This window comes from Gossypium hirsutum, chromosome A05 (genome assembly GCF_007990345.1).
Source record: "Gossypium hirsutum isolate 1008001.06 chromosome A05, Gossypium_hirsutum_v2.1, whole genome shotgun sequence".
Classification (NCBI taxonomy): Eukaryota; Viridiplantae; Streptophyta; class Magnoliopsida; order Malvales; family Malvaceae; genus Gossypium; species Gossypium hirsutum.
The window spans coordinates 7,206,805-7,228,696 of record NC_053428.1 but is presented as its reverse complement, the minus strand read 5'-3'; the positions used below and the strand labels follow the sequence as shown (position 1 = coordinate 7,228,696).

Here is a 21,892-nt window from a genome sequence, read left to right as displayed (position 1 = left end):
AATATTATTGCTAATAATATTATTAACAAATATTAAAATATTAACTTTTATGATAATATTTTTCTGAGTACATATTGAGGTTTTGTCATAATATATGTTCTATTTTTTGTAAAAAAATATTTTGTATTAATTTCAAAATTTTAAATTGAAATGTCCACCTCTAATCATCTACTTCTCGATTATTTTACTCCGTATTTAAAATTTTTATTAACTTAAAAGTTGGAGTCCATCTTAAATCACAAAACTTCCAATGGTCGTACCATCAACACAAAGCAAGATACTGATAGGTAACAATTTCTTTTCAAGGGACTAACTTTTGATTTAGTTTTGGGTTTTTAGATTAAATTCTTTACATTTTCTCCAATGAAGTTGATTAGGTAAGAGTTGCTGTTATTTTCAATGAAGTTCATTAAGAATCCATAAAACAGAGCAACTTTGATCCATTATCATCAATGAAAATCTCAATTCATTGGACAGCAACATATTATCACCCTGCATAATCATAGTTATTAAGAAAAATGGTAATTCATATTTTCACTCAGCAGCCGATTAAGTGATGGCCTAATATTAAGCAAGCAGCTTTAGCTGAAACAACAATGGAATCCAAATCCAACATCACCAAAAGTTGCATTTTCAACTGTAAGCATACACCGATATGACATCGACAGGAAAATAGGGTGACAAAATATAGATTCTATGCAATTTTGGCAATACATATATATAATATAGGAGTTCTATTTCAGTGGCTTCTTCCATAAGATCCCAATCTTCTTCAGCATGTTCCCATTTTTCTTATTCAGTAAATCATCATCCATATCTTCAGTATAAGATGAGCTAATCTTTGGATTATAGTTGCTGTCTAGTGAACCAGTTCTCTCAATGAACTTCTTTCCATTATTACCTGCTGAAAGCAATGCAGCAGCTAATTCCGCAGCCTTGCGCCACTGCTCCGTTTGCACCTTCAATCTTCTCAACTCGGCCGCCATTTCCGAATTGGCCGCCTGTGCAGCCTCAAGCTGTTCAGCCACCCTGGTTGCTTTCCTGTTATTCTTATCTGCCTCCTCCATTGCAAGTCCAAGCTTCATAATAGCTTCTTGCTTTGCAGCCCTTGTCAACTCTAGCTCAGCAGCCACTTTATCGTTCGATTTACCTATGTTCATGTCCCTTTTACGGATTTCCGACCGGAGCATCTCGTTCTCATCGGATATATTTTGAAGTTTTGTCTCCTTATCCATCATATTTGCCTTCAGATCAACTACAGCTTCCTTCAATGCCTTAAGCTTGTTTTCGAGTTCCACTTCTTGCCGGCATAACAAGTTTTTCTCAATCTTCATGTGTAGCTCTTCATTTTCCTCCGAAATACCCTGCAACTTAGTTTCCTTATCCATCAGATTCGCCTTCAAGTCAATAATATAAGAGTTTGCTTTCTCTAGTTCCGCTAACAACTCTGCCTCTCTGGTGTTTATCCGGTCCATCTGCTCATGAGCACTCTTTATCTGTATAATGCTTTGGATTTGTTCTTCAAGGCGTTTAATCTCACCTGTTTCGAGAGCAGATCTTAAAGAAGAAATCTCTGCTTCAAGTTGCTGAGATTCCTCAGGTTTCTCAGTTTCTCGTGTTCGATGCTCGACAACTATACGACCACCATCAGAATCAAGAGAGATGATGCCACCAGCGTTGATCAGGTCTGCCTTAAGTTTGTTAATAAGACCTTCCGGTGAATAAACACGTTCCCTTGACTGATCTATGTCTGAAGCAATGGAATTGTAAGCTTCGACGGCCTTCATACCTTCGGATCTAAGCGCCTCAACAGTCTTTTTCGCAGCTTCAAGTTGTAGCAGAGTTTCACTGGCCAATACTTCGGCCTGAGGTTCCGATTCTCGGCCATCCTTTAGCCAGTTTTTCATGTTTGATACAAGAGAAAGAGTTTCGACCAGGTTTCCGTTCAAGTTCTTAAAATCCAAAATCGTTGATTCCACTTGCTTGGTCTGTTTAGCCTCAGATTCAGCCACCATTTCAAGATAATGCTTAAGTCGTTGAATCTCATTCACAGCCGAGTCAAGAGACTGCTGCTTTCGGGTAGCTTCAAGCTCGGGCTGCAAGGCTTGATCCCGTCCTTGTGATATCAGCAGCTCGAGTTCAACAACACGAGTTCCCTCAGAGGCAGACTCAAGAAACTGTTTTCGACACGTTTCGGGCTTTGCAGACATGGCCAACAGTTGCTTCTTGGACTCCTTGGCATCTCGCAGAGCTCGATTCTTGCATGATTCGGATGAATTTAACTGCTCCTTCACCACCTTTAATTCTTCTTGAAGCTGTGAATTCCGTACCTCCAGTTCAGATATTCTGCTGGGGCGCTTCTTCTGAAGCAAGAAAAGCAAAAAAGGTTAGATATTCAGATTCGCGAAGGATCGAAAGAGCCATGATTTTAAGTGCTAAACTCGAATTTCTAATTTGAAAAAGACAAATCTATGGGAGGCTAATGCGTCTGCATCAACACAACTAATCGGGAAGGTTGAAAAATAAGCCCATCCCTATTAATGAGATCAACAAGTTGCCTATTGGCATGCTGCTATTATAAAAGGAGGAAAATGGGTTATAAGTACTAAGATGATCATGCGTGAAGTCTATAATGTTTCCTTTTGTATACCTCTGGAGCTTGGCTTCTAGGTAAATAGCGCTCAACAACCTTAGGGCTTTTCTCTTTTGAAGTTCTGCTTGCCCGATTCGAAGTAGAAACTGCTTCGGTGTCTAGTGTGGTTGGCTTGAGTCGACGAACTGCTCGAGGATAGACCCTTGGAGGCACTTCCGAAGATCCATTTCTGTTAAACATCGGTAGTTAATGAACAGTGCATGGTAAAATTGAAAAACTTGGAGTAGTAGGATGCACTGCACCTATATGCATTTGTATGCCTTTCAAGCAGTGGTTAAATCCCAGGCAGCCCGGGTGATATTAAAGGGTAACAAACAAGAATATGCATTCATTGCACCTATATGCATTTGTTTAAATGGAAGAAGAAGCTCCACTTCCAACTAAGCATCTTTCTTTCAAGGAAAAAAAAACAAAACATAAATTTGCTGCCTAAATGGATCCATAAAAAGAACCACCTGAGAAACCTGTGATAATGGAGAATGAAGAGTCATAAATGGGAATACAAGTTACCTTCCTTTTGATGTCTGCATAATTTTAATTAACTCTTAATCTCAATGTTAAAATAGCAAGTCAAGTTTATTTATCCTTCACAACTTCAATGCTTCCCTGACCCACAGACCACAAGCTGAGACTGAAGAATCCAATGTCAATGAATTTAATGGGCTCATTTTGAAAGACACAGGCTCTAATTCTTCTTTGGAAATTCCTATATAACTCAATTTTCGACATAAACCTAAAGATATTAACTTCCAAACACATAAAAATACTCGGTATCTAGATGTCCTAATAACCTAGATTTTCACATAAAAGCAATAAAGGCAAAAAAGACCAACTAAAGCAGAGGTAAAAGAATATGTTGAATAAAAGGTCAAACCAGAAATCTCTGCCACATTCAATGCTACCGCAAATTTTACCTGGTTCATGATCCACAAGACATTATTATAGTCACAAGGGTCCTACAAGTTACACTAATGGAAACAAATAAATTTCCACTAATGTACCCTTCTTTTCATGGTTTCTTAACTAACTGTATTAAATACTACAAAGGGGGTATTATTGTCATCTATGAAGTCCTCCATTGATGCCGTGAAACGTGGACACTAGATTAAAAGAAAAAATGATTTCAAATGCTGGTCAAACTTTTGTTCGTCTTGCACCAAAACACAAAATCACATTTATGAAGTATGAAATTCGTTTGTTTCTCAGGAAATCAATATTTTTGGGAAAACTATTTCAGCAAAAGGAGAAACAAGTTTTAAGATTAAAAACATTAACTGTTGGTAACTTCAAAACAACATCTACTGCAGCTTAAGAAACCACTCATTTTTCTATTTGAAAAAACGAGGGGCTAAAGTCACCAAAACGAAAACCTTTTTAAGATCCCATTTTCTTCAAAGAAGAAGGGGGAAAAAAAGGACAAATCAACAGAGACAAAAACTTTCACTTCAAATATACGAAGGAAAATAATTGTCTCTCTTTACAGCAATTTTTGGGGGAATCCTAAAGAACAGAACAAACAAAAAGTATAAAGTAAACTTACCAACTGTAGTGATTGAAGTTAAAAAACTACTGCAAAGCGAAGTAATTAAGGGAATGAGTGAAGTTTAAAGCTTTGTTAGAGTAATGTTGTGTTCATGTAATTCTAACGAGATCACATCATTGAAATTTCTGTTAATTTGGTTACTTATGCTACATGTATATAGTTAAGGATGGTTGAAATAGTGATTTCAGATTTAATTTTATTTTTTAGCAAAAAAAAAAAAGAAGAAAGAAAAACTAGGTGTTATTAAGATTAATCCATTTGGGTGTTAGATATTTGTTTTTTTTATTCATTTCATTCTAAATATCTTTACTACTTTGAAAATAAAAACAGAATTGACCAGCATGAAGAGTATTTTTTTTTTCTTCATATGCCTCCTGAAGAGTGTGTTTTTTTTTCTTAAAATGACTCAAAATGATTTAACATTTAATTTATTTATAATAAAATTAATTTAAATCAATCAGATTAAAGATTTGTGTGTTAAACGAGTGACCCAAAATCTAACCATTACTACAATTTTAATTTTTTTCCCGATTCGGGAAATAAATAATTCGTAAATCTAAACATTTAACAAATGCTTATTGCTTAATGAACTTTGGATTTTGGGATTTATGGACTTCTTTTTTAGTTTTTGTTGACACTTTAGAGTGGGCTTAAGAAACTAATGGGCCTTCAAATTTTGTTTTTTGTAGATCTGGGTTTTGAATGTTTTACTTTTCGCTTTCCAGTTCAAGAAAGGGCATGCCGTTTTAGCAATGAAAATATATTTTTAAATAATTTCAGAGTTTTTCTTCAATTATCTTAATTTTATACCCATATATCATACGGGTTATTAAGCTTTATTGAAAACAAATATTTAGATGGATTTTTTTTTTAGGAAAAAAACTCCTTCAAAACCTTAATTTTATCACTACGAGTTGCAATGCCTTTTACTTCTGGGAAGAACGGCATGGGAGAAAAAATAGAGTTTGATCCTGAAAAAATTAAAAAGAGAAGAGGGAAAAGAAAAACAATGTTGGTTGGGTAGGTTTGGAAAGGGGTCCACCGCGTCATCCGATGACTATATGATGTTGTATTTATTCAGATCAGCTTTTTGTTTTGCTCATCCAAATAACATCCGAATCTTAACCGTCCAAACTGCCACCTTTTGTAAGTCTACCCTCCAACTTTCTCATACTTCCAAGTAACCCCCAAATTATATTAATTGTATGTAACGTGCTCCTATTTCTAACCAAAATGCAAAGTCCTCAGAATTACGAATAGTACCAATGAAACTAGGATTCTATTATTCACTTCCATGTGAGTAAAGTATAGATGGAAATTGATGTCTACCTTTTTAGTAATATTCTCCTAATTGTAAGCTTCTTATAAACATCCATATGTGACACTCATATACTTGTATGGATATAATTTGAAAAAAAAACAAACATATTCATATTCATATAAATTATTAATTATTTTTTATATCCTATAATTACTTCCTAATTCAATCTTAATGTTCAAAGCAATGGGTATGAGGAGAAGCTTCGAATTGAAATTAATACAAAAAAAGTAAAAGCATATACAGAAAAAAAAATTAGAAGGAAAATTAAGAATCAAACAATACATCATTTTAAGTTTCAAATCTCCATTTTCTTCACATGGGATGGGATCCTTGAAGCAATTTCCTAGCAACTCCCTAACGTTTCTTTCGTAAGACATTACTAGCTTTCACTCAATCTACATCACAAGTTAACTATAAAGTCAATAAAACTATCTTTTATAATCAAAATAAACGTAGATTGTTTTATTTGGCCCTCCACATATATAGAAAAAGTCAATTTAGTCTTTTATGTAATTTTTTTATCTCTTCTAGTCCTTCAAATTATACTATTTGTCAAATCATAAAAAAATAGATTAAAAAGTTAATATTTGTTAATTTTACTGTTGTAACATACATGTGGATACCATATCATCAATTAATAATTTTTTAAAAATTCTAAAAAATTCAAAAAATTATTTTAAAAATTAAAATTATAAAATATTATAAATATTTTTAATTTTAAAAAAATTATTAATTGCTAACGTGACATACATATAGTATGCAACGCCTATAGCTTGTTAACTTTTCTATTCCATTTTAAGGAGATTTGATAAATTAAAGAGCTAAAAAAAGATAAAAAAAATTAAATAAAGGGGACTAAAATAACTTTTTTATTATTATAAAATTTAAGAATCAAATAAATCTTTATGCTTTTAAAAAATGAAACTATTATTATATTTAGTATTTAATTAAATTTTAATTAAGTAATCCAATCAAACCAAGTTACCAACCTTAAAAAAAGCACCCAACCAATATATCAGATAATCCAAAAATAACACCCGTTTAACTTTTTTGCTTCTGCTGTTAATTTTTCAGTCAAAACGACACTATTAGTATATAAACAATAAAATGAATATAAAAATATCAAAAAAATATTAAGGGTGTATTTGGATGAAAAATTTGTTGGAAAGATTTAATTTGTATAAGATTTTTAAGTTCAAAAAATTTGTGAGTAATTTCTAGATAGAATTTTAATAGCCCTAAATAGATGGTTTTTCAAATTTTCATGTAATTTTTTTTATTCAATACAAAAAAAATTTAAAATTTAAAAATTATTTTTGTTTAATTATGATATGTATTTTTTAAATTTTTTTTATTAAAACTATTTATAAAATTTTCAAATATAATAATATTCAAATTGAATATTTTTTATATTATTTATTTTTAATATAATTATTTTTAAATTTATAAAATTTTAATAACCTATATTTTCTAAATTAATTATTTACCCAAATAAGATAATTAAAAATTTTAATATTTTAAATTTATGACATTTTAAAAATCTCAAAAAAGAAAATCTTTATGTAAAGATAATCTTAGGAGTGCTTTGGCCAAAAATATACCCAAGGGTTTAACTGTAATTTTAAACTAATGCACTTGTGAAAATCTAAAGCTACCACTTTACTTGTAATAACATTAACTTCTAGGCATATGAAATAGAAACGCCTGCATCGAACAAATTCAAATCACTGGATTAGCTTCTAAGCAGCTTCTTCTCTCAGTAAAGAAGAAGACCCAAAATACTACTCAAAATAAAAAAAAATAAAAAAAAACTGTAAAAGAAACAGGTTACACCACCAAAGAGATCAAATCAGAAGCAAAGAAATGAGGGCCAGCAATCATTTGATAGGGTTACTAAACTTCTTAACATTTTTGTTATCAGCAGTAATCCTGGGTGGCGGAATATGGCTAAGCAGCAGAGCCAACAACATCGATTGTCTCAAGTTCTTACAGTGGCCATTGATAGTCATCGGAGCCGCAATCATGGTGGTTTCCTTGGCGGGTTTCGCCGGCGCCTGTTATAGGAACACTTTCTTGATGTGGCTTTACCTCTTCGCCATGTTCTTCATCATCGCTGCGCTCGTCGGGTTCATAATCTTTGCCTACGCGGTGACTGATAAAGGGTCTGGTCGCCCGGTGATGAACAAAGGTTACTTGGAGTATTACTTGCGGGACTACTCGGGGTGGCTCAAAGACCGAGTGGTGGATGACGACTACTGGGCTAACATTAGGTCTTGTCTTAGGGATTCTAAAGTTTGTAGCAAGATGGGAAGAAGCTTTAATGGCGTCCCTAAAAGTTTTGAAATGTTTTCTATGAGGAAGCTCAGCCCTATCCAGGTTTGATATTTTTCCTCTTTCTTCTTCGGCTTTGAGATACTCATGACATTTGGTATAATCAAAATGTTAAATTTTTATTTAGAAAATTACATTAAGTAGAATTATTTTATAAAACTAATGATAAAAAGATACTTAAAATCATAATTTCTTTTATTTTGTTACTTTAAAAGTATATTTAATTTATTTTTCTTAAATTAGTAAATCATAAAGAGTACGTAGAAACTAAAATGCCATAGAAATATTTAAAAAATCTTAATAAATGCTACTGAAATGAAATTAAATAAGACTTAATGATAGCATAAAGTGTGTGTGAGTTTTGGCAGAGTTTGGTGGGTGAGGACATCATTCATTTATTTTTTGTTGCTTTATATGTTGTTGGATCTTCTGCGAATAATACGTTACTCGTTGAAATCAATTTCTCGAATTAAATAATAAATTTATTTAATTTGAATTAAAGCTTAAACAGAGATAATCTTAGTTTAAAATAAGAGCTTCAGTGAGATTATGATACTCAAACGCACCTCACCATCTGCCATCCAAATAGAAAACCAGTACAATGAAAAAGCATTATTCCCTAATATTCCATCTCACCATGGTTTTGTAGTCTGGTTGCTGCAAGCCCCCAACAGACTGCGGCTTTGTTTACGTCAACGAGACGCTATGGAACATAGAAGGAGGTACGGTCGGACTCGGAACAGACACCGACTGCCCTCGATGGAGCAATGACCAACAGCAATTGTGCTATCAATGCGATTCCTGCAAGACAGGGGTGCTGGACAGCCTCAAGAAGAGCTGGAGGAAGGTCTCGGTGATCAACATAGTTGTCCTTATCCTACTCGTCATCTTCTATGTCATCGGCTGTGCCGCTTTCAGAAACAATAAGAGCATCGATAATGATGAACCTTATGGCGAGGCAAGGATGACAAAAGCACAACCTAGTAGGATTCAGTTATAGAAACCTAATGGTAATGGAGGACATCGCTTTTATTTAGAAGATATGTTTGTATGTATGTTTTAGGTTTTGGATCCATATTTTATGGTCGGTTTGACAAATGAACTTGAATTTGGTTTTGTTTTAAGAGTGTGGGTTTCTGTATATCTTGGTTTTCGTGGTATTCCATTCTCCTTGCACCAATCTCTCATTTTTAATGTGTTGCATACAAAATATTGAATATTAGCACATCAAAGAAAGTCCACATAACGTAGCAGGAAAGAAGCCATTCGAATCTGCCATTCAAAGTTTTGGATTTGCTAAAACAAATTGGATTATTGTTAGTAAAAGAAAAGAGTCTACTTTCAACTTTTTAGATTCTATTAATTTGAATTCAATGATCACCTTTAATCATGACTCATTGGAATCTGTAATACTGTCTCTACAGCTTTGTGATGGAAGACAATATTGCATGCAAATATGTAAGCAAGTATGTAGTACCATTCATCAAGTGGCATAAAAAAATTGTACTTTTCAACCATCGCATGATTAAAATTGAACAAGATGATGGTTTTTTGTATTTTGATACAAGCATAAATTCTATGGCGAGCAAAAATTACGAATCAAAGACGAATTATTAGCCTATACATTATTAATTAGTAAAGTAAAAAAACCTTCACAAATGGGTGAGTTGTCATTTGTTTTTAGTGTATAACAAAAAATAATTAAAAAAATATTTGGTATTATTTTAAATTCACTTGTGAAGTTTTTTTTCTCTACTAACAAGGGATAAAATAACTACCCATGAAATAAATTCTGTTGAAACCTAATGAAAAACTCTTGGGAAAATGTAAAGAACGACAATTCAATGTTTATCCCTATTACAATATTTGAAACTTCGGTTTGGGGTTTTCGTATATGTTTGCTCTTCAATCCTTTGTGTATCGCTCAACAAAGAAACACTGTAATTTGCTTCAGAATCATGTCTTTACCCCTTGCTGTAGATGTGTTTTGCTATTATCGGTGAACTTTGACTCATGATCTTCAGTGTCTGTCAGCAAAAGTGGCTTGCTAATTTTCTGTTATAACGCAAAGGATAGTAATTAAATCGAGCGAAACTCCACATGAAAAGATTTTAAAAGTGAAAAGAAATGGCACACCAAAATCATTGATGGAGGCCATCCTTGCTTAGGAAGAAGACCAAAAAATAGAGGAATGCTACCTGATTTAGTAAGCAATCTCCTTGTTCTTCAAGTTCACTCAATTGTTCCACTGTCATACCATACCACTCATCAATCCAACCAAAACAATTCCGGTGACTTTCCACGAAGAGAGCTCTTTCACCCTACATGCATGATATAAAATTGCTAACAGCTTTGAATATAAGTGAGCGAGAATGAATATCCGGACCAATTTTTAATATCACAAAATGTCTATTTTCAGTTCCTTGCGTTTTGTTTCCTACGGTTGATTTTCCTTCAATGGTTTTCTAATAAAATGATATAAACTAGATTGACATGCTTCTTATATGCCAAAATTATGATTACTTTTTCAAATTCACCAATTACAGTACATCTAAAGATTAAGTCTAAGAAATTTTACCGCTAGCAAAGCTTGTTCAAGTTTACCACCAAAACCCCAATATGGTGCCTTTATTATAACCAACTTATACGCCGTCATTACTGGATTGCAATTTTCCTGTAAATATTGATATAACATGTAATTATTGACAAACTAAATTTTGTTTAAGATTTAACAAATAATTAGATATCACCAGAAAGATTCAATTAATTAGATACATTATTGTTCCATGAGACTGAAGATTTTGCTTATACACAATTATACCAACCTGCCATCCTTCCAAAAGTGGACCACGACCAGTTTTTTCGGATTTGAATGTGGAGAAGTCAAAATTGCCATTTCCAACTGCATAACTCCAGTAATCTGTTGTAGGCATAGTGATATCAATGAATTCTACCTGTCTAGCTGCCAATTGTTCTTTATTTAATCCATGCACCTGTTTGCAAACCTGATATTAGAATTTGGGTGGAGAGGAGGACCTAATAACAAAATTTCAAACAAACGAGAAACCTAATTAATATGACTTCCAAAGGAACTTACATTTTCGGATTTCCCATTGTCTTCGAGATGGATAGTCTCAATTGTGACGCTAAGCTTGGCAAAGTATGGGCACTACAAGAATTTGAGACCTATGAGCATGCTTTGAGAGAAAACCATAATATATCTTTTTTCAAAAAAGAATCTGAAGTAAACAAGAATAATTACCTTGATCACTGAGAAATATGATATCCATTTTGTACACAACAGAAGAATGACAAATGTTAATACAATTATACAATGAACTCGAGCAATAAGTGGAAAATAAAAGAAGACAACGTTGTACACCTGTTTACATCTTGGATATGCATTCCAAGATTCTTCTTGCATGATGAGGGCATCTTTCGGTGCTAAAGTTGTAAGCCAAGAAGGTGCTTTGCTATATAAATTAACAACACAATGTATCATCTTAACGAACAAATGTGAAAATTAAACACCCTTAAGTAGCAAGCGGAACAAGAAATTACCTTTGCAAACGGTAGAGTTTAGAAGTATATTGACCTTTTCCATATACATCATCTTCAAAACCTTTATTCTCCAATACTTCAACACCTTCAGCCTCATTTGTACTTTGCTGTTGCATCTTCAATACCATGAATGTTTGAGCTACCCGATACTACAAATCAAACGCGGATCAATGAAGGAAAAAAGAATGTCTTATTTGAATCATGAATTTTGAAACTTTTTAGCTAAAATTTACCTCTTCTAAAGACATAGGCATGACAATTCGACTTCAAGTTACCCCCACACAGAAAATAAAAATCATTAGTTAATGAAAAAAAAATACAAACAAACTAAAGAGAGAACCCATGTTTGGAAAAAGCATACAATTCCTTGACTTGAACCATGTTCTCTTCAATTGCCAATCTCCTTGCCAAGCTGCAGGTAGATTCAAAGAAGAAAAAAGGAAACTAGAAGGGTTTTTTTTTTCTTGGAGAAACAGGCAGGTGGTGAAGGTAAGTTATAATTAGAGGAAGATAAAGGGTTTAGGTTGAGAAAGACAAATGAATTGTGGCGTCGACAACTGGTCATCTCCAAATTACGTTGTCATTGCCCTTTTATATTCCAGTTTGGAATTTTTCTAATTTTAAGATGAAAACCAAGGGAAACACGACCATTCACTTTTTTTTCTTTTTTGGTGTTTGACTTTTTTTAGAGATGGATTACCCTTTAATATTCCTATTTCCTAATAATTAAGTCAAATGAAGTTCAAACTCAAGTTAGATAATATTAAAACAAAATGTTTAAATTTATTAATTGTTAAATAAAAATAGTTCATTTACATACTTTTATTATGGTTGAATTAGATAATACCCCAATGCATGGATAGCTTAATCGGATGGCTATTTTTTAAGTCAAACCAACCATATGTGATTAAAGATTTTAAAATGGGTAATTATGGTCTTTTAAGAAAATTTTATGTTAGGAGTTAATTAAGATTTGTATTATTATTTTTACATCTATTTCCTAAACGTTACCGGTTAACTACATATATGTTTTTATATTCTTGTTTGACTTTTACACGATAATAATTAGTTTGATGTATATTTTGATGCCTGCTCATGTTATTTGTTTTGATTGATTTCAATGGCTTGTCTTATGTATCAATTATTCACATATTCAACAAGGCTTTGTTATGTCCATTTCCTTTTCTTTTCTTTTTTTTTTCAAAAAATATTATGTTTTTCACACATTAAATTTTGGTCATATGTATATTTTGACATAATATATGTTGTGTCATGTTTATGTAACTTTTTATAATGCGATACATTTATATGTTAAATTTTGTTATTCAATTTATATTTTGTGCGAGTTATAAATTTAATATTTATATTTAATTTGATTATTTTTAATTTTTATTTTTTGAATTTAAAACCTTAATTTTAATCAAATGATGTAGTTAGTTAATTTTATTATTAATCTATTATTATGCGTAAATTATAAATTTAGTCTATGTTCTCTAATTAAATATTTTTTGTTGCGATATATTTTGTGAAATTTTTGAAATTTCAATCTAAATGCAAATAATAATTATTAAATTTATTAACTATTTTTTGTGAGTTAATATATGAAAATAAAAAGTTGACATAGTAATAATATGTTTGACGCACTACATTTTGAAAATAACATAACTTAATAAATTTAATAGTTACTATTTGATCAGAATTAAGAATTTTAAATTCTAAAAGTACAAGGACTAGAGATATCAAATTAAATATAAATACTAAATCCGTTACTTACACAAATATAAGTTCTAATAGCAAATTTATCCTATTTTATATAATTTATCATAATTATTTAATTTAGTGGAATAATTTTATGTTCCTCATGTCTCAATTTATCTCATATTGTATATGATATATCAATTATCATGTCATGAAAATTTCAAAAACTTCAAAACTGAATTTTTTAAAACATTCATTTTACAATATTTATTTTTTCAATTTTATTTCAAATTATGGACACGTCATTTAGTAAAAAAAAGAACTAATTTATATAACAATCGGTCATATTTTGGATGTTTGTGCAATTAACTTATTTTATAATAAAAACCTGGAGAACAGTTTACGATGGATGCCCACAAATAACAGTGCGCCAGCGACACACCAAATCAACCCTACTTCACCTCCACCTCTCCCCGGTTCAACGGGTGACTCAGTCCTGATATTCAAGAGCTGTTTCTAGAGAATTTGGTGCAACTGAATAGCTTGCGCCAGGCTTAGGCTTACGCTTAATATATTTAACAAAACACCCCTTTTCCAAATATTGAATGTCGGCATCGCGGAGATTTCTCTGCACTTTATCCCACTCCTTTCCTCATAAATCCACTCTTTTTCCTTTCTCTCGCTCTCGCTACTTTTATACTCTAGCCATGTCCCAAAAACAGGTAATATAACTTTCTTTAGAATTTAATTGTGAGAAAGTGTTTCTTTTCGCTCTTTTGCTGCAAATAAGTTTATGTTTTGAATTTTTTGATACAAAAATGGCAACCGAAGACAAAGCCGAACCCGTTTACATCTGCTTCCGCATCGGTCGATGAAGCTGTTACTTCCAAGCTCGGTGGTTTGAGTATCTCCGACGGACACGTTTGGAAGCCGAAGTCCTATGGAACCGTTACTGGATCCAACGCCGCTTCCGCCGCTGATGTTCAAACCGAGAAGAACAATGTTGATTTGAGTAGAATTTTTTTGAATCCTAATTTGTTAGAAATTTTCAAAGTTGATAATTCGACTTATTCACTTGCACAAATCAGAGCTACTTTTTATCCGAAATTCGAAAACGAAAAGTCTGATCAAGAGGTAGACTGTTTATTTAAAAATTTTCCGTCTTTCTGGATAACGAACAATTTGATTTTCTTTCTCTGTTTATTACTTTTGATTATTGATATATAATGTATTTAGATTAGGATACGGATGATCGAGATGGTGTCTAAAGGTTTGGCTACTTTGGAGGTATGGAACACGCTACTTTTTAATCTTTGTTTGGGATAAAAAAAAGAGAAGAGAATAGTTGTAAAGTTCTTTATGCTTCTTTGAGCTTTTACGGTTTCGTAGATCATTTCAAAAAGGCCATTGACATAATAACTTTAAGATGGTTTGTTTTAAGTTCTTCTGTGTTGATTTTTCTGCTTCCTGGAAAGCTACTAAAATGGAAATGAAAGAGTAGAACAAATTACAATTATATATGGTATTTTGTTTTAAAGTGCGCAAATGCTTATAGATGTACATATACTAACTACATTGTTCTATATTAAATTAATTTCTCATTGTATATTCACAAGATTGTAGTTTCTAATTTTCCAAAAGCAAAAGAACGTAGAAAGTAACAACTAAATGGGAAGTTAGATTTTAATCCTTTTGCTGAAAAGCGTATAAATTTGTATTTCTTATACATTTCAAACTTCTGCAGGTTTCACTTAAACACTCTGGATCTCTTTTTATGTATGCGGGCAATGAGGGTGGAGCATATGCTAAAACAGCTTTGGAATATGTATGCTCAAACAATTTGGATCCTCTTCTCTATCTCTTAATTTTAATTTAATTTGTTGTTCTTTCTTTTGTTTTTCTTATTTAATGATTTTAAGCACATACTCTAGATATTTCATTAACCAGTGGGTGTGGTATTGTTACACGTTTGAGGTATATATGCATTGTTTTTTCTCTCTCTCTTTACCAGTGACTACTTATGACGTAGTGTAAAAATCAGAATTTCATGCACGATGTATTGCTGAAAAAGAGAAACTATTAGTTATAATATAGATTGCAGAGAGATAGGCATGCCCCATTTTGCAAAGTACAATTTATTCAAATATAAAAATTGCATGGGAGGATTTGTCAATGAGATTGCTTTTTAGGTGTTTCTCTCCTTTAGAAAAATGCATGCTTAGCATAGGTGCCAGAGGTCCTTGGTTGGGGGGGGGGGCTTCTATCATCTTGAAGCAGCAGAAATTAGTGCCTGGGCCCCTGGAGTTCTTGAGTAAAATCTGCATATTATTTTTCTCCCTTGTTGTTATGGTTTCTTCTGTTCTTTGCAGCTTATAGAGTTACTCTTATGCTGCAGTTACACTGCTGTCGGTGTTTTTGTTCTTGGGGGCATGTTTCATGAGGCTTGGGGAAGTAAAGCTGGAGAGAAGCAAGCGCAATTCAATGATTTCATTGAGGTAGCATTCTAAGTAACTGGTGTGGATGAGCATAAAGTGCCAAGGAAATCTGCAAAATGAAAATTATATTAATTCATATTATTCTACCCAATTAGGTCTGCTTATCTCTATCTATCTTCTGCATGCTATTTCAGCTTTTAATTTGCATATATCTATATAAATATTGCTAATGCAGTGGAAGTTGATGATGTGGTGATGGTTTAATTTAAAAGTGATTATCGATTAATCAGATGTTGGATACGCAATATGTTATGAACTTGTTTTTGTTTGATTAATTAGATGTTAGACAGGCAAAACGTGGTAACTTCTTACTTGTATGCCTTTCAATTTGGGGCTTGTTTCTCAGACATTAAAAACTGAAATGAATATCAAAGAACTGATTATAGGTGGTTGCTTTGCTATATGGTAAGATGCAATTTAAGTGCATTTGATGCTTGATTGAATTTCACTCTTTCGTAGCATTTTTCTGCTGCAAAAAGGTATTCTAGGACACGGTTCTCTTTTGGTTGTCTAGTTCTCTTTATTCTAGATGGATATTCTACCAATTTCAATTTCAATGGTTATTAAAATTTATCTTGACTTCTTAATTGACAGTTTTATTATCTTTAATATTTTCCAGCGGAATCGTATTTGCATATCAATGGAGTTGGTAACTGCAGTTCTTGGAGACCATGGCCAGCGCCCTCGAGAAGACTATAGTTAAGTGTTTGTCTCTTATTATTGAAGTCTTTAACTAGATGTCAATCTATTTTTCTTGATGATCAAGAAATTACTTGAAACGTTAGTAAGAAAAAGTAATATACTTTCTTATTAATATGTAGAGTCTCTCTAGTATTGTCAGATGGTAAGGGGGCCATAGGGATATTTATTTCCCCTATGCTACTTAGGACTTGGCTGTGAGTGTTGTATTTGTATGTGTCTGACACATGTATGTTCAGCTTTTCAAGTTTTTGGAATTAGGCCATATTTTGATATGGGTCGGACATGGTGTTAGACATGGGTACTTCAAGAAAATGACAAAAGAAGTCAGAACAACAGGCTTTTCAGCTTGGTTAATGAAATGCGAGGGCCAATGCTGGTTTTTGTTTCATTTTACGAGTTAAAAATTATTTTATGGTTTGTGAGTAACTATCTTCTTAGTATGCACCATGATTACAATTGTTGCATTATTCTGATGTTTACATGCTATTGCTTCTTCAGCTGTAGTAACAGCTGTCCTGATTGGGCAATGGAAGCCAAAGTTCTACTCCACTCCTGAAGTGATTGCTTTTTGTCGTAAATGGCGTCTACCGACTAATCATGTATGGTGTTCTCACAAGGTATGGCATTGGATTTATATCCATAATTCAAAAGTTGTTTGATTCATGTATTAGATCTATATGTTGTCCAAATTTATGTCTCAAGAGGCTCTTTTGTGATAACTGAGATCAGATATTTTTGGTTTTGTTCTTGTCTATGATTATTGGGACTTGTTTTAAAGTTTATCATCATGTTGTGAATTTATGGCTTTGTTATATGCATTTCTTTCCTTGTCTTCACATATGGTGACTGAAGTTAGATTTACATGCCATTGCTATTTTCACAATGGGTTATTGCATACAGTTTATTTTTTCGCTTTTTTTTTGTTGGCCTTTTCTTTACATGATTTGCTTATATTTTTTATTTCTTGATTGGCTCCTATTTAACAGTTTTCTACATGTAAAAATATGAAACTGCCAAATTACCGGTTCGATATATTCTTTATAAATGAGGAAGTCGTTACATCATTTTTGCTGCATTATGATCTGTTATGTGAAGAAGGACCGGCGACCTTCGTATGTAGGCTCTTGATGAAGTTGCAGAATACGCACCTGGTAGAGTTTTTCACTTAAAATGTCTTCAGTTAGGCTGGTCAATCATCGTTCTTACACTAAACCAATTATACTGGAATATTAACCAGTTACGAAAACTTACTTGGTGATAACCTAAATAGTTAAAAATGAAGCAACAGGCTCCTCCTCTCTCTCTCTCTCTTCTCTCTCTCTCTCTCTCTATCATCTTCTACCATCAAAGAATCATATCAACAATTAATTCCAAGTTAAATGATCAAAGTCCATTGGTTACCACCAGAGGGAGTATTGAAATAGAGAAAGAGGGTGAAGAAATAGATGAAATAAATGTACTATATGAAGTCATAAGGTAAGAATGCGTATGAGGGCATGATTCCTATAAGAACCCTTTAAAATTTCTTGTTGCATCGGTAGTTTAATGATGATTTTCTAACATGCAACAATGATCATTAAAAGACATAAAGAGGAGATTTATGTTATAATGATCATACTTAAGATTTCGGCATGATACCTAGAATTTGTTATATAATTTTTTTTTGGCAAAATTGTGGCTTACTTAGCTGAGGTGAGCATATTTTTGTACATTATATCCGAGCATATGAGAGCTTATACTAAGCGAATGCTAAATGGTACCTTTTTTTACCGTTTTCCAAAATTTCTTTTTTAGCATACTCAAAAGTTACGTGCAGTGTTATAGCATTCCATTTTGGAGTTCTTTTCTCTTGTAACTCAAATGAATTTATGTGAAGCATTTGAGCATTATTAAATTCCCTATTTTATGACGTGCAGGTTCTAAAGATCATATTAAAGTGCAGGGAGAAATCTGGAGGGTCTTGTTGCTCGTATTGTAAGTCATGAAGCTCAAAACATTATGGAGGAGGTCTTGAAAAGATCACCCTCCTCCACCCTGCGACGAGGTATGATGCGTAATTCTCATGCATTTTGTTTATGTTCTCTGTTGCTCCAAGTAACCTCTTTGCGAAGAATCTATGTCTTTATCCCCTTTCCTTCTTTTCAAAAAAAAAAAAAAAAGCCACTCTTTTATACATTCAGAAGAAAAGGACATCTGGTTATTCGTTAGAAGCAGACTGAACTATCTAGAAAGCGAATAATGGAGTGATGATATATGCTTCAACCAAATGGTTTAATAACTTGTCAAAAAGTGCAATCATCGTGATGGCTTACCCTTTTTTGGTACAAGGAGGCTGTATCCTGGGGAAGAGAACTGGTTGTTAGTGCTGGAATTAACCTCAAGCATGCAAGATGCCCACGTGAAAGGTGGTTTATGAACCAACTGGTCTAACCCTGATCTACGTACACGCTTATGTATGCCTACATAACATTCTTCATAGGGGCTGTTCTTCATTCTTGATTCCTTAGCTTCTATAAGACCTGCGGACTATATTCTTAACTGCGGTGTCATTCCCTGCATTTTTTATTGATTCTTGTATGGTACATGAATGTCTCTTTCTCACCCCCTTTAGTTGAGTTTTCTGTTCATCATGGATGGATAAGTAGTTTATTACTTTGGTTGTTAAAAGATGTATCTCTTGGTCAAAACTACTTAGTTCTGCTTTGAATTATGGAATTCCCTGCTCTTGCAGCTGGCATGGATTTGGGACCAAGTCTAAGGGAAATTTGTGCTGCAAAAGGTTGGATGAAAAACAGGTGACATGGAATTTCCTTAATCAAAATGCTGTACTTTGTATTCTGTTTTATTTTTTTCACACTTTTATTAAATAAATTCTATCAATTAGATTTTTTTTATTGTGAATCTTTTTCTTTTCTTGAAATCACCACTGACAAATAAAGGCTCTCCTTCAAAAAGTTGGTTCTATCCTTTTGTCCTGATCATTCAGACTGTATGAGTCACATTCAGAAATGCAGACAGATCTGTACTTACATAATTTTTTTGCAAGCCATCCAGCTGATTATTCAACTACTAAGTTGCCAGGTTAGGGCTGTTCTGCTGCTCCCTTTCTTCCACATGTACAGTTGTTGCATATTCAACCCACCTGAAATTGAACCCCTGAATAACCTCCTATATTTAGTTACTTCACACCCAATAGTCAACACTGAACAGCCTAAAAACTGCAGTGAAGCAAACCAATAAACTTGACTAAAAGTGGACTGTAATGTCATGTTCCCTTCATATTTATTATCTATGAGAAAGAGCAGCAAAATAACTGTTACCATCTTCGTTTAGGAACCGACCTAGCAGAAATTGAAGCCCTATGGTTCTCTCTTGTGGTGGCAGCAAGCATTCCGTTGAGTAGCCAATTTAGCTTCCTTCATCCATTGAATTTTGGTTTCATATCGTGCTTCCAGGTATAATTACATGCAAAATAATAATATATGATTTTTTTAATCCAGGAAATGATTCGTTTGATGAAAGAAAAAAAACGTTTTCCAGCTGCATTAAATGTTATCATAACTTCCACAAAGCTGAATCTATGTCAAGTGACAACCTTTTCTATAAAATGGTCATTCATGTCGTAGTGACTCAGGATTTAGGCGTATCAAAAGGAGATAGGTATTCTTTAATCCTTAATTTCCTTATTTTTGGACATCCTTTTTTTCTGTTCTTTTGTATGGGAACTTTAAAATTCATGTTCCTTTGCATTTTCTTATGGAGTCAAAAAATTGGAATGTTTCAGGCACAAGCCAGGATTGGGCCTCTTATCGGAGGGTAAAGATAATTGATCTAGAACCATTTTAAAATGAAGATTCATGTTGAAGTCTTTTAGGGACATGATTGTGAGTGTTGGTGCTTCCCGAAATTTAGGAGAATTGATTGTAATTTTTGGAGCATTTGCTACATCTTGTCTCCAGCTTCATGAGCTTTTCCTTCTGTTGTAAATATGTTTATTTCTTGCAAGTTGCCTAAAAATAAAATAATTTTTGCAACTTCAGCTCATATGATAATGGTACTATATGTTCTGTCTGCAGGAAAAAAAAAGCTGAGTAACAGTTTACATGATTAGAGGTTAAAATTTTTTCGTAGAGTATTGCTTGACAATCTTATTTTGGAAGAACTACTCTATTGATAAAGTGAATAGTATTATGCAGTTCAGGAAACCTTAGCCAGAATGATTAATCAGTTAAATATTTTCATCTCTAATTGTGCAATGGTAACATGAAACAGACTGATGGTAAGACGAGGGGTGGAATTTGATTGACTTTGTTGTAACCTTTTACTGTTAGTCTTCACCTGAATGGTATACTTTTTACCATGGGAATCCTAGAAATTATTGGCTTTCAATGGTGGAAAAACCAAATAATTGGAAAAATGCTATGTTTTGGGAAAGAGATGTAAGTTGATTGATTTCATGAAGCCAAGAAAGCATGGTATCAAATTATTGGAATTGGACCTATATGTTTGATGTTAATCTTTTACCTGTGTGATGATGTTCTTTCCACTCCTTCTTTCCTTTAAAAGCATTGAAGAAAAACTACCCTAAGTTAGAAAAAAATTAGTTATTCTACCGATGCTCTCTGTTTCTCTTAGGGTTTTTTTTTGATGTAATTTGTTCAAAGCAAACAAGAACGAGCTGCTGGAATTGCAAAAAAGCAACAATGATATAATAGGACATGTAAAATGGAAGTAGCACATCCACAATAGATGGTTTAGCCAATGAAATGCAAATCTAATGATAAACTGAAGTTTTCTTACATATAAGTATACTTTATGAATCTCTTCATTAGATGAGCTTCCCTTTAATTATTAAAGGGGATAGGGGTTATGATTTGGCCTTCTGCAATGATCCTTTTAGCCTTAAGCATTAGAAGTGTTCTCTGTTAATTCTGTTTTTTTTTTTTTTTTGCTCGCAACATAGTAATACTATGTAATGGTTATCAGAGCAAGGTGTTTCTGCTGTATTCATTGTGATAGAAGATGAATGCCAGGGATGAAACATTTGTTTCAAGAAAGTCATTTATTACTTGTTTTAATTTTAATTCTCCAAGAGTAATTTTCTGTGTATTCCTTGAAGCTGATTTTCATCCTGCTTTGCCTACATAGAAATTTCTGATCCGCAATGGATTCGATCTTTCCAGATGTCCAGTCTTACAGGGCTTACTATCTTAGGTAAGTTGAAAGGAAAGTAATAGTGTGATGCCTACATTACTGAGTAAGTGCCAAAAAATGGGGGTGATGTTGTATAATATTAGGAGCATTGGTTCTGTTTAGATTACATGCCAAGTTTGAGGCTTCTCATCTCACGTCTCATTCTCCTGTAAGCATTAACTTTCTGGCCTCCTCTCTAATTTCTAACATGATTTATGAACGTTCGTTCTTTCTGGTGATATACATACACATATATAGCTACAAAGTTTTTTCTTCTCATGATGTTTTCATTTTTGAATCCTCAAGTAAATCCATAAAATCTGTAGTGGACTTCAGTTAAGCTCATTTATGGAAAACTTATCCCTTTCTGGTATTTAGGCAAATGGATTTGGGGC

At 33.0% G+C, this 21,892-nt stretch overlaps 4 protein-coding genes and 1 long non-coding RNA gene across 5 annotated transcripts; 3 read left to right on the top strand and 2 right to left on the bottom strand.

Moving 5' to 3' along the window:
• Positions 1-599: 599 nt before the first annotated feature.
• Positions 600-3,443, bottom strand: LOC121229277 (interactor of constitutive active ROPs 3). The gene is made up of 3 exons (XM_041113089.1): positions 3,164-3,443; positions 2,651-2,822; positions 600-2,363 (listed from the first exon to the last, which is right to left on the bottom strand). Exons 1-3 carry the CDS (start codon positions 3,181-3,183, stop codon positions 735-737), a joined length of 1,821 nt encoding a protein of 606 aa, XP_040969023.1. The 5' UTR covers positions 3,184-3,443; the 3' UTR covers positions 600-734.
• Positions 3,444-7,161: 3,718 nt separating this feature from the next.
• LOC121229276 (tetraspanin-3) lies at positions 7,162-8,989 on the top strand. Its single transcript, XM_041113088.1, has 2 exons — positions 7,162-7,893; positions 8,498-8,989. Exons 1-2 carry the CDS (start codon positions 7,381-7,383, stop codon positions 8,846-8,848), a joined length of 864 nt encoding a protein of 287 aa, XP_040969022.1. The 5' UTR covers positions 7,162-7,380; the 3' UTR covers positions 8,849-8,989.
• A 557-nt stretch (positions 8,990-9,546) lies between these two features.
• LOC121229275 (phosphatidylinositol transfer protein 1) lies at positions 9,547-11,934 on the bottom strand. The gene is made up of 9 exons (XM_041113087.1): positions 11,771-11,934; positions 11,643-11,673; positions 11,410-11,558; positions 11,111-11,321; positions 10,946-11,017; positions 10,674-10,841; positions 10,427-10,522; positions 10,047-10,169; positions 9,547-9,903 (listed from the first exon to the last, which is right to left on the bottom strand). The coding sequence occupies exons 1-9, from the start codon at positions 11,788-11,790 to the stop codon at positions 9,805-9,807; spliced, it is 969 nt and encodes a 322-aa protein (XP_040969021.1). The 5' UTR covers positions 11,791-11,934; the 3' UTR covers positions 9,547-9,804.
• A 1,610-nt stretch (positions 11,935-13,544) lies between these two features.
• On the top strand, positions 13,545-15,422 carry LOC121229544 (tRNA ligase 1-like). Its single transcript, XM_041114147.1, has 5 exons — positions 13,545-13,829; positions 13,939-14,241; positions 14,344-14,394; positions 14,852-14,932; positions 15,330-15,422. The coding sequence occupies exons 1-5, from the start codon at positions 13,713-13,715 to the stop codon at positions 15,420-15,422; spliced, it is 645 nt and encodes a 214-aa protein (XP_040970081.1). The 5' UTR covers positions 13,545-13,712.
• Positions 15,423-15,433: 11 nt separating this feature from the next.
• Positions 15,434-16,819, top strand: LOC121229274 (uncharacterized). Its single transcript, XR_005926999.1, has 3 exons — positions 15,434-15,602; positions 16,222-16,300; positions 16,803-16,819. It is a non-coding gene; the product is annotated as an uncharacterized lncRNA (long non-coding RNA).
• The last annotated feature ends 5,073 nt before the right edge of the window (positions 16,820-21,892 follow it).